The following is a 12,966-nucleotide window of genomic DNA, read 5'->3' as shown; positions in this document are numbered from 1 at the left end:
CTATAGTTACTAGTTACTTTACATGTTAGGATTATATCAAATTATGCATTTTTATAGATTAAACTACCCAACACTGATACCTAAAATGAGCTCTACTTTGAGCTGCTACAGCATTAATATGTTCCATCAACAATTGAAAATTATATAAAGTATATTATGATAGAACACTCTGAAAGGGGCCGTTGTGCAAGTACATTTACTTTAAATTCTGTTGCTCACTGCACTTTTACTTAGTAAAATATTCAGTGCAGGACTTTAATTTGTAACAGAGTAGTTTAACAGTGTTGTGTTGCTATTTTTAGTTAAAATATCTGATTATTAAGTTAACTGTTAATAATTGGATAAACAGATGAGCTACTATGGTACAAGGACACACACACACACACACCACACACCACACACACACACAACACAACACACACACACACACACCTTTCTAGTACATGCAAAACATAACTTTTGTGGATCACTAATTGCGCTGTGACTGACAGACGTGTTTTCGCTGCTTTACTAACCTGCCTGCTTTAGTAATGATCATCTCTGTGCCGGCCTCATGGAACTTCTTCCACAGCTCCCTCTCGTGAAGGACGACCTTAATGTTCTCAATGTTCTGAAAGACAGCGGACATCACTGTTACACACAACACAGACCAAGGCAATCTATTAGAAATAAGAAAGAAATAATGTAATTTAAAATATTGGCATATAAACACGCTGCAGAGCAACATACAAAATGATCTGCAGTATATATCAAATTAAAAATCCACTCCATTTTTGCTGATTGAATAATTGTCTTTGTTTTTATACCTAAAAAATTAATCATTAAACATACACGTAAATAGATGTTTCCACTGTTTCTTGCTCCACTGAACAAATTTTGATTTATATTTTATTTAAAAAAAAAAAAATATTTATATGCAATTCCATTTTATTAAGTTCTACCTATTCAGAGAATAATCCCTCCACATTTCAACAGTCTACAAGCGGCAGCCATAAGGAGCAACTGGGTGTTTTTGCCATGTGTACCTGGTCGGGCTCACTGGAGCTGGGAATGGTAGGAGCTGTGGACAGGCCCAGTCGTGACTGGTCTGGAAGGGGATCCGTCTCCCCGACGGTCTGAACCCGGCTCATACATTCATCCGTCACAGCTGAAACCTTCTCCTGCAGCATCTCTGCAGGATTAGAAAAATACTCAGCTGTCAGACTCATCAGTGAGTGGCTGTGAGGGCAGAGAAATGTCCTCTGTGCATCGGACCTATAGCATGTGACACTCACACAGATTCACTGTAGACTCTCCAGTGCAAATAGTACATGTTATGAATCCCATACTACCAGGGGAGCTGAAGAAAGGCAGCACTGGTTAAATCGCCGCAGAATTGAAAGTAACAAAGTACAATAACGTTGCTACTGTACTTAAGTCTGCTTATCTGTTTACTTGAGTATTTATTTTTGTGACAACTTTTTACTTTTACCCGCTACATTTTTACACGAATATCGAAACTTTCTACTCCTTACAGTTTCAAAACAAAATGAAACAGACTGGAGAGGCAGACTATCATTTGAGAACATCTCCTGTACTTTTTTATTTTTACTTGAGAAAAGAAGTTGAATCTGTACTTTCACCAGTCTTTTTACACAAGCATCTATACCTCCACTTGAGTGAAGAATGTGTACTTTTACCATCTTTGCCTCACTGCCATCAAGATATGGTAAAATGCACATTACCTGCAACATGTACTATGTGTGGTATGCTCGCCAGACTATGTTGACTATGAATGTGAGGTGTTATTAGGGTTGTACCAGGATGAACTGTTAAACTCTAAATTGCAAAATTCCACATGAATCTTTTACAGGCTGATTTTACTGAGAATATAGACAAAATGATGAATTAGGTAACTATGTAAGAATGCTAACTGTGAAAATGTTAAGAAGCATTGTATTAACAACGCTAAAATGGATGATATGATGCTGGCCTGCATGCGATACATTTTATTCAGATTATTTGTGTGTATTTAGGTGTGTATTTAACTTAACTGACATAATTCAATATTCTTTCCAGTCCCATTTTACTGCCTGGATCTGCAGTCCTAACTACTCTTTGTTTAAATACCTCTCAAATGTACCCTCAATATTTCATTTACAACACAAATTTAATCTATCAACTAATTTATCACTGTGTTAACACATTTCCCTCCTGCTCACTGATAATTTACCTAATGATTCCACCTTTCTCCCAGCCACATTTTCAGATAGTGATTTTACATCCTGTTTAATGTAAATGTAAGTAATGTAGAGGTAAAATACTGATGTTGCAGCCCAGAAAAATATCTATCCCACTCAGGGAATGTTTGCTACTGAAGTGTTTGAATATAACCGCCATTTCCCACCTTTTGGCTAAAAAAAGCTTACTTAAATTGCATTAATAAGCCAAACTGAAAGTAAAAAATACTTTATATGTGGACATAAAAATGTCGCTATATTTGTAATCCAAGAATGTAGGTTTCTTAAGCAAAAACAAGTTAATTTCTTTGGACTGGACAGGGTGTCCAGCCACCATGTTCCAACGACTGGCAAAGTCGCATGATGGTGGAAATTAACTTGAGCCAAGTAGTATTTAGAGTGTCTTATTATTGGATGTAGACATTAAAAACTGGTTCCGTTGAACATGAAGTTGACACGTTCTAAATAATGCTCTTACCCTGACTGCGCTATCATTTAAAAAGTTATATTCAATATGAGCACCATACATTCACACATATTAAGATCCAACAATACAAGATCACTAATCAGATTTCAACTATTCTAGATATAATCAATATAACTACAATACAATACAATATCAGCGTGCTGTTTGAATGATGTATATGCAGAGTTTGACACTAAAAGGATGTTTTCACATTCATCTGCTGAAAGTGGAAAGTTTCACTGAGCTCATTATAAAATCAGAACTTAAGGGGCGGGGCCTACCAGCATGATTTGTGACATCATAAATAGTTAGGAAGTCAGTCACTTGTACAGGTGTGATGTAGGAAACTTGAATGCCACCCAGTGCACATCCACCTTTTAGAATGGACTTTACAGTGTAGGAGACATCTTGTGTCCTGCAGCAAAACTTTAGAAATGAATATTCGCATACCCAGAGATTCTGAAATTTATAATGAGGTAGAAGGAGTAGATTATTATTATTTTTTTTTTTAATGTGACAATTAAGCTTTGTTTGTAGAATAATCATATCAGTCACACATTATTGTTTCAAGCATACTATTAGAAGTCACAAAACCCTGCAAAAAATTTTTACTGTATACCATTTCATCCCAACAACTATAATCATTTTATGTGAACCTCAGCCCGTGATTACAGCTAACAAATCACACTAAAATACTGCGATCATAGCTGTAGTAAAATGCAACTAAGAGTGCAATTTGGTATGAGAATGCATGTAAAGTACTGTAACACATTGTAAAAGTGAAGCCCCTGGCGAGCAAGTTTTAGTTCAATTATAAAACATGAAGGGCAGGGATTAGGAAACGTTTCAAACAAGACGGGTTGGATTTTTTAACAGGAAACCAATGAAAAAAATCTGGTGATAGTGCGAGTAAAAAATGTACGATGTATTAATCCATGTCACTGTGTTGACGGTCACATGTCCTCCTGTCTCTCACACCTACGGAACCACTGCAGATTGTCAGTCACACTGCTTCATAAACCCCCCTCTGTGTCTGCGTCTCATCCTGCTGCTCCGAGCTTCAGACTCTCAAGGGTGTCATCCAGCTCCAGTCTGCACACACTGTGTACTGAGTGCTGCTTACGAGGCTGGAACTATTTGTGAGGGATTAACAAATCCAGTAATTCCACCTTCAAACACATTATTAAAAAATGCTCTTTTCTTGGATGAATTTAAAAGCATCTCAGCCCTTCAGATTATAGTCATATTCCGAATATAATTTGTCTTTCATATCATGTTTCAGCTACTGGATTCACACTGATCACAAGTTCTTATCAGTCCTGTAACTTTACAGGATTATCACTTATCTTAACTAACAATCTTTCTGAAGAAATGAGGCTGAGAACTACCCAAAGCACTGTACATCAGTGTAAAACCTGTTGCCGTCTCCTCCTTGTCCCTGAAAGCCCATGCCTGTAAACACAGCGCGACCACTCTCTTAGCCATGAAAGTGGAGAGGCGGCGTCCAGAGTAAACTGATGGAGACGTTTGTGAAAGCTAATAAAGATAAGGGCTGACAGGAAAATGGCCACAGAGCCTTTTTTACAGTGTGAAACTGGGCCTTTCACTGGTCCTGTTTAACCGAGCAACAGGAGCCAGACCCCTGTTTCTGTTACTCTGGACACTCAGCCTGAAAACTATTCAGGGCATCTGTTCCTACAAACACGCCATGCCATTTTGATATCTGTCAAATGCTCTGAAGTGCTATTAGTTTTTTGTTATTTTGAGCGCATGATTTTAAATGTGTAAAATCCTCAAGGAAGTCAGGTTTGCGCCTGCTGTTTGTCCTGTAAGAAATGTTTGTTTTAAACGAATCTGCTTGTAAAACATTATAATCCACTTCAGGAAGGAGTACTGCCCGTGCAGCAGGGATAAACAGTGCTAGTCATTTTCTTGTGCAGATGTAGGAAGTCTGGAAAAATCTAAAGGGCAAATTTAAGAAAACCACCCTGAAAAGCTAAGAAAAAATGTATGCATGCTTATGTAAGATATGAGGCTGTTAGCGCAATTGTATTCCAATCTGCCACCATTTTGTTTCTGCAGCTCTGAAACATAAAAGGCCTGAGCATCAGCAGGGAAGGCTTTTCAGTCTAAATAACAAACAATATCAGATGATGAATATGTAAATAAAGCAGGTAAAAAATAAATCTTCCAACATCTCTAATTAAGAGGACGTGACGGTATTTAATTCCACTTTTCACTGCAAGTCCGCCACAACCCAAAAAATTCTTTCTGCAAAAATCGCCATTAAATTAGCTTATATAAGAAAAAATTTGATCTAACAACATTATACAGACTTTTTCACAAGATTTAAACTCCCACAGTCACTTCCCACACCCACAGATTTCAAGTGTGGCTTTCCAATCCTGCTAAAAAAAAATCAATAATAATGTCTTCTTCAGGGCTAGTTTAAGATAAATTAAGAAATAGACATGACAACCTCTTCCAACTCCATCTTGCATATTTAAAAATATATATTTTAAAAGCACTTTTTTTAGGCCTACAACATTAATTTAAAACTATATTTAAAATATTCACGCCATGAATTCATTCATGTTTAAATTGGCATCTGTTAATAAAGTTAATGCCAGGTAGAGGCCAATATTTAAGCAATAAAATAAAACATATGTATGTCATAATTATAAAAATAATAATAAAGTGGTAAAAATAATGTGTTATTATTCAAATGGTATGAACTGTTGTAATAGTAACCCAAGAATATATCAAATATATAGCCTACATCTTTAAATTGACAGTTCAATATTTGTTCTTAATTTGTAAAATAAATACATGAGTAAATAAATTTTAAAAAGCAAAGAGCAATGTACAGAAAAAATAGATAGTCAGCCTCGGTATTATTCTAATTTGCTGGACCACTGTCACTTATTTCCCGCTCCATCTCTCTCCCTCCGCCGTTGACTGTCACACTCAGATCTTCCCTATCAGATTGTGGGAGCTGTCTAATTACCGCAGCTGATTTCCCTCACAGAGGATGACACCTCGCATTTTAAAGCCCTCCTGTCCTCTCAAACCTTCTTCCCTCACACACCCGCCTCAAACAGACAGCGCTGTTTACAAGCAAGCAGATAATCAGTTGATAATCAATTTACAGTCTGCAGCCTGCGTACGTGTCTCTACTGTACCTCACGGTTCGGCTATCATCTGCTTAAATCCATCCCTGCGCGGCGCGGCGCGGCGCAGCTCTGTCTCCGGCCTGCAAACAGCGGGGTGTTCCCCTTCCCACGGCGGCTGCACGTGGCTTTAAAAGCGCCTGTTCTGGAGCGGGACTCCGGAGGCTGCAGCGGCGGCTGTCCGCTGGAGAAGTGTCGGTGCGTCGGTCGGTTCGGCTGCCCTAGTGCCCTTCAGCTTCTCCAGCACCGAGCTGCGTTCTGCGCCTGTGCAGTGCGCGCTCTGAGCTCTGAGGGGGGAACTCAGTGGGGTGTTTTCTTGGAATCACACACACATACACACACATTGCTACACGTTGCATACACACTGTTGCTCAGCCCCCTTGATGTGTGAAAGCGGCAGGGAGAGAGAGATTTGTCCCCCTGCCTCTCTCACCGGGCTGGCCCCGGCGCTGAAGCGGGGCAGCAGTGCCTTCCAGGCGGACTGTGCCTCCTGTGAGCCTCAGTAACATCCAGTCACTGGACAGCAACACCACCATATACAGTTGGTATCTCCAACACTCAGCCAGCACGCACTTTAGCAATCTATTTACTGTACAATCAGTTCCCTCAGATCTTGCCTTGGGGACCAATATTGTTTGATAATGTTGTAACTGCCTGCATGAACTACTGATTGCCTCCAACTCAGTGCGTCAGATCAGCAGGGTGCTGCACCTCAGGGTGCCTTTTTCACCGCAACTGCTGCTGACACACTGGTCACTGTTAAGTGTCACAGGTCTGGCTATAATGCAAAACCATTCATTCTTACACCTGAATATACATTTACCTTAATAAAATAAAAGGCTTAATTAAGAAAATTACTGCAACGTTCAATTGTCGCGGGAAATAATAATTGCGCTTCAGCGATAATCCACTTCAACAATTAGGATATTTTTACCCCCAAAACTCAAACAACACAGAACCTTTGACCGCCAATATCTATTTTAATACAAAACAATAGCAGTTCATATTAAATATAGAAATACACAAAGTCTTCATATCGTAAAAACAATCTGTAATCTGTCTAAAGAAATCTTCCTCTGTCCAACCATACATCTCAATAAATCGAATCGTGAAATAATCAGTCAATTTACCAAATACAATGCAGGGATCTACCTGTATCGCTAGTTAAAAGTGATGTAGACCTACAGTCTCAGAGTAAGCTTTATTATTTACAGAAGTGTATAATAAAGAAAGCACTTCATTACATTGTTTAACATTAACATGTTACTAATATGTTGGAAGCGTTCCAACCCAGTGGAATCACTAATGAACCTGGATCATTTGTTACGATTTAACTTTGTTTTTTTTAAGTTGTTGGTTATTATGGTTTGACTCCTTTAAGGAACCCTTTAAGAACCGCAGCAGAGGCCCTTGGGCTTTTCTTTTCCAACTGCAGGTAAATATAGGATCATATAAAGAAATAATAGTTAGATTTATATCACTTAAAACCCTGGTAAATTGGAGGTTTGATATAAAATGTTCATGAAAACGACCTTTTACGCAGTAAAGCCTCATTTAGATGATTTCATGTGTTCAAACGATCCCTCACTGAACTCTGAGAACGGCCTGAATCTAAAACCACTTGAAAATAATATTGAAGAAAATCTCCACAGCAGCAGGCAGGTTATGCTGTGGCAGGCACGCTGCCCGTGTGTGTGTGTGTGTGTGTGTGTGTGGTAATAACCCAGCAGCCATCACTCCGCAGTCTCTCGGTGAGTGACGCGCAGGCCGCGCTGTTTGCAGGTGAAATATGCTCTTGTGGTTTTGCAGTAAATGAAGCATAGGTCTACAAATCAGATGCCAGCGTGACTTATATATCTGTTGGTGACATGAGTGAATGAACGGCCACCGTTTGTCATTGGGCCCCGTGCGTGTGTGTGTGTGTGTGCGTGTGTGTGTGTGTGTGTGCAGCCTGATAGCGCTGCTGACAGACGCTCAACTGCAACTCTCTCCAACTGCTGAAAAGTGGAGATTGAGCTGCTGCTGGCCGCTTTATTCTCCGACCTCAATCTATTAACTACACACACATTCTCACCCTGCCTCACTTACACTCTAAACATCACATCCCCTGCCTAATTCACCCCCATCTAAAGTCGATAAATCAGTCATTTCTCTTCTATTATTTTAGTATTTTTCACCTTATACATTTCATTTGCGTGCTGACTGAACTATTAGCTGGGAAATAGCGCCCGAGGTGTGTTTATCTAACTGCACCGTCTATGGACACAAGACAGAAACTCTGAAAAAGCCTCCATTGTGATGTGGCTGCATTTATTTGCAGTAAATGCCCTTATTCTGTCAGAGCCAATTAGACAATCAGTCTAATTAGCCAGAACGCAATTATACTAAAGCCTGAACTCATTCAGAGCCTGTAAAGTCTGGTAGATTCATTAGGGGGGAATTGTGGGCCTTATATGCCCAGCTATAAAACATCAGAGAATGTGGAAGTTCGTGAGATATATATTTAAATGTATACCAATGGTCATAAGGCCAACGCCTGTGCAGTTACTGTAGGTGAATCTAAGAGGGAAACATTTAGAAATGTGACCCATAGTAGCCAAACAACTCTACATTAAGTTAAAAAGCTCTTCCATGCTCAAACTTGACTTCTTATTTTTGACAAGCTTTAGCTTGGCAGAAATACACCAGACTCCATAGAAAAATTTGCAGTTTTAACCACAAGTGAAAAGCATTCTACTTAAGAAAACAGTGAGCATTTTTTGGATCAGTATCTGTCCGCTCTTACCTCCCGCTTTGCTCTCAGCTTGGCCTGACCTCTGTGCTCCTTCAGTCTCCTCTCCACTGGGGGAATGTCAGTCCTCACTGTGCCAGACCCATGCAGCACCTCTGCAAGTATCTGCTGCAATCAAAAAGTTAGATTCTTTTTTTTTTTTTATAGCAGCAGAATTGAGCTGGGGTTCTGGAGGGGAATTGAACCTCCACACACTCCCACCGTCACGTGGTCGGAGCAGGAGGAGGTTACAGCTGCAGCCAGTCTGACACCAGTTGTTGGACTGGGAATTATGACTTCCATTTGGTGATCACTGGAAGGGAACACCATATCCCCGAGACTCAACCCTGTCTCTCACAGTTTTAACTGTATATATTTTCATATTATCTTCTATCAGTGTGATGTGCTCATGATTTTAGACAAAAAACTATCAACTACAATCAGTACAATCTATAAATGTGTCCTTCACTGAATCCTACATTCTAAATTAAATATTATATATTATAAACTGGATTTATGTGTACGGTTGTCCATCTCAATACACTCAACACAGTGTTTTCCATTACATGAAAAAGGGGACATTGCCGGGTTGGTAAAGGTTACTTTAAAATTAAAAAATGTAATTACTAATTACTAAGAATGACTAATTACCTGTTAAAAAATGTAATCAGTAACCTAATCCAAGTGTCAAAATATTAAAGTAACTTAACTTGATTACTTTCTGTTACTTTTCTGAAGATGACATATTATGTAGAAATTACTAGAAATTATGCCTTCGAAAAGAAAATGGAATCCAAGATTTTTAGCAATGTGTCCTCTGCTCAGTGTATTAATCAAATATAGGGAGTAGCCTAGAGCATTTTCACAGCTGGAAGGCACAACTGTACTGTGATGCTGTTCCCATTTTTGCTTTAAAGACTAAATAATGGGGAAATTTCTACCCAGTGAAAAAGTGTTTCCACTAAAAGCCATGATAGATTGTATGTCCTGTTAATAAACTCTTTTCATTGTATTTTTTCATTTATAGCAAAAATCATCACTGTACAGTCAAAACCATGTATCTCAATAATAGGACTTCCTTTACGGAGTTAGAAAATGTACACTGTTTCACAGAGTCACGCAAGGAAATCAGCAACTTCCTGTTTGTTTCTCAAGGTGCAGACTCGTTTCGGGTGACAGGGTTGGAGAAAATACTCATTTTATTTGAGCTATAGGTTACTGAAACATACATTTGTCAAATCTGTCATTTTTATGATCCGAAACAAGGTGAAGGAGATGTCAAAGCATTACATTTGAGAATATCAAACCCTATTCATAGAAAAACTCTTGCTTTTGCAATTATATTTATTATATAGATACACTGTCTATTGAATAGATTTATTATTATTCTCTTTCACTGGGGTTGTCTTCACTATGTTGAAAACCAGGTCATTTTCCTGCATTAAGACTATTCTCAAATTGTGAATCTGCATTCATACATGAACTGTGTTATTGCTCTTACATTCGGATTTTATCCAGTTAGAAATGTTGGTTACTTCTTCCTTTTTTACTGCCTTGTGTATAACCAGTGCTTTAGGCAGCGTGTCTCGGACAAAGCTCGGAGATTGTCGAGCCGGAAACGTGGTTGGTGCTGTTGGTGTCGTGGTTGAAGGACTCAGGGGGTGTCAGATTTACAGTGGGGGGGGGGGGGGGCACTTCTCTCACTAGCAAAACATTTTCTTGTGTAATTGGTAGGTAGGAGGTGGGGTCTGGCTAACGCACGGAACCACATTTCTTTACTCTGTCTGTTCTAGACCTTCTTGTTTCCTCTACAGTCAAAATGGTGGAGGCCGAGGCTCCTTTTTTGTTTGCTGGGTACAGTGTCGGCCCCCTCCCGCCTCCTCTTTCTCCACACTGCTTCATTTCTAATCACTGATTGGCCATTTTCGCTCCTGGCCAATGTTGAGCTTTAAGTGGCTGCAGCGCGTCACAGACAAGGTGGAGATTTCTGTCTCGGCTCCCCTCCTCAGGCCTCCAGTGTAATATTGTTCATGGCTGACCTCCAACACATTGCACAAGCTTTAGCACATATTAGTATGAAGCTGTTCTCAACATCATGTTGTATTGAGTATTTGCATACAATAACTGATTTATCATCCCACCCTTTCCTAGTTTGATTTCAATGTGGAGGTGCCTAAATTTAGAGCGCCTTGAAAACTACTTCCCTGTGGATTTTTGGGGGTAAAAACCTTTAAAGCTGCATAAATTAATATTTTTATATGAACAATAGTACAGGAGCTGGTGGGGACCAAAAACAGAGCTAAAAGGGAGTGAATATTGATTGGGTGGCTAACAAATTCACCATAGGAAGGTGATCTTTAGCATTTATAACATTAGTTACTGTTGTAATCAAGCTCGCTGTTCTTCAGAATCACATCTGCACTTTAAAATTAGAATTGTGTCCGATTTACCACTCGAAATTCTTACGATATTTTGAGTGGTAATATTAATATATATTTAATATTTGAAACAACGGGTCCTTGATTTCAGATTGTCAAATGTTGGCTTTGCATTTCCAGCCGGCAACCATTCATTTTGTTGGCTGAAATGACAACTGTCACTAGCCTGTTTTATCAGCTGTAGCTCCCTAGATAGCAAGAAACAGCACCGTTCTAGCATTACAGAGTAGAGCTAGTTAGCTATTGTACAATACTAGGAGTATTATAAGTAGGGGTGTAAGGAAATACAAATACACTAGTATCGCAATACTTTGGTCCGAAAACACTGAATTGATTTTTGTGTTTAGGTAAGAGTGTTGTAAATGTAAACTGAGGGCTATGATGTTGGATGCCCATACAGCTAAACCAGTGGTACACAACCTAAGGGTCGGGGCCCCCACCACTGGTTGCCAAAGCTTCCTCGGGGGGTTGAAGGCCTTCTTGATCTAAAGGATAGTATTGTAGTGAGAGTAGTGAGAAAGTTACAGTCTAAAAACAGACTATGTATGAAAAAATGTCAGGAAATATGATCTCTAATCAATATTCAGAGGTAATAATCTGCTCAAAATCCATCAGGTTTTTATATAAATATCGAAATATGCATAAAATGTGTCACTGAGTGAGGGCTGTCAGTTTACTAAATGACAGAAAATGGGGAGAAAAGGTTGTGAAACACTGGCCTACACCATCCAGCCACATACATCACCCCACACCACAACAAATTAGGCTACAAGTCTGCAGCACTTTGTGTCCTGCCGTTACTACAGTCCCCAGCAGACACTGCGGTCTACAACACAAACAACAAACTACACTATTTAAAAAAAAAGAAAAATTAAAGTTAAAACTCATGACACTAATGACTATGAAACAACTTACCAATGATGTTTATATGCAGCAGCTGTCAGTTTGAACGACAAGACTCCACTGCAGTCTGTATGAGCTGTTCAAACACGCCAAACTGGACATATTCCTCCATCTTCATCATCTTCATCAACTTCATCACGGTTGCTGTCGGCTACCTGCACGGAGCTAGCGGCCGCTGCTGGCTAACAGTGTCACCTCTTGAGCTAGCAGAGCTAACAGCAGCGCTCTGTCAGACGTGGAGAGTTCCTGACTGAGAAGAAGTTTGTGAGGGAACATATGAGCCAACAACATTCTTCCTCTGCTCTCTGGACTTTTGAAATACTTTTATAGTTAGTGAAAACAGCGAGGTAAACAGAGATACAGCAGATACAAGCATTTAAAACCCCCGCTGCTGCGCCTGTGCACGTCCAATCAGAGTGGCTGGCGGGAGCCCTGTTAAGGGGGTACTAAAGGAACGGAATCAGCGACAGTACAAAGAGGCCACAGTGCCGCCTCTGGTGCCGGCTGCTGCGTACCGTCAAGAACCCCCTGGCAGCGGTGAGGGCTCCTCTCTGCTGCAGAAGACAGACTGGTCTGACTTTTTTTGTTGCCACAATCAAGACACACAAACAAACTTTATCCAAAATAATCAACTAAATAGGAAAAATGCATATTCAGTCAGGCAGATTTGGCCAAAGGTGGGCCCCAGAGAACCGAGTAACCGAGTTACAGAATAATTATATTACAGTTACGACTCCAAAAAATACTTTTTAGTCAGTCATTACTTTTGTGTTTCATCCCCAACTGATTTGAAACCCAACAATCCAATTACATCATTGGATTCATTTCTGTAATTGTGGAAGAAACTAGTTTGGAAAATGGAAAGACTTATATTCAGTGGCTGGAAATATTTCATTACTTTGATTTTAACAAACAAAACTTGATGTTAATCATCATAAATCAGAATTGGGGTGAAGCACAAAAGTAATAATATTACTAAAAAAAGTAATGAGTAATAAAG

General features: G+C 39.5%; 1 protein-coding gene across 1 annotated transcript in view; it reads right to left on the bottom strand.

The window, feature by feature from the left end:
• The window catches only part of tbx4 (T-box transcription factor 4), a 20,295-nt gene extending 19,126 nt beyond the window's left edge, over window positions 1-1,169 (bottom strand). The window contains exons 1-2 of the mRNA XM_035680257.1: window positions 1,026-1,169; window positions 516-610 (exon numbers count right to left, since the gene is read on the bottom strand). Of these exons, the coding sequence (XP_035536150.1) occupies window positions 516-610; window positions 1,026-1,169 (239 nt within the window). The remainder of the gene's footprint in view (window positions 1-515; window positions 611-1,025) is intronic.
• Window positions 1,170-12,966: the final 11,797 nt, after the last annotated feature.

The sequence above is a fragment of the Morone saxatilis genome, unplaced genomic scaffold (assembly GCF_004916995.1).
Source record: "Morone saxatilis isolate NCDOM2014 unplaced genomic scaffold, NCSU_SB_2.0 Contig8, whole genome shotgun sequence".
NCBI classification, from domain to species: domain Eukaryota; kingdom Metazoa; phylum Chordata; class Actinopteri; family Moronidae; genus Morone; species Morone saxatilis.
This window is presented reverse-complemented; position numbering and strand designations above follow the sequence as displayed.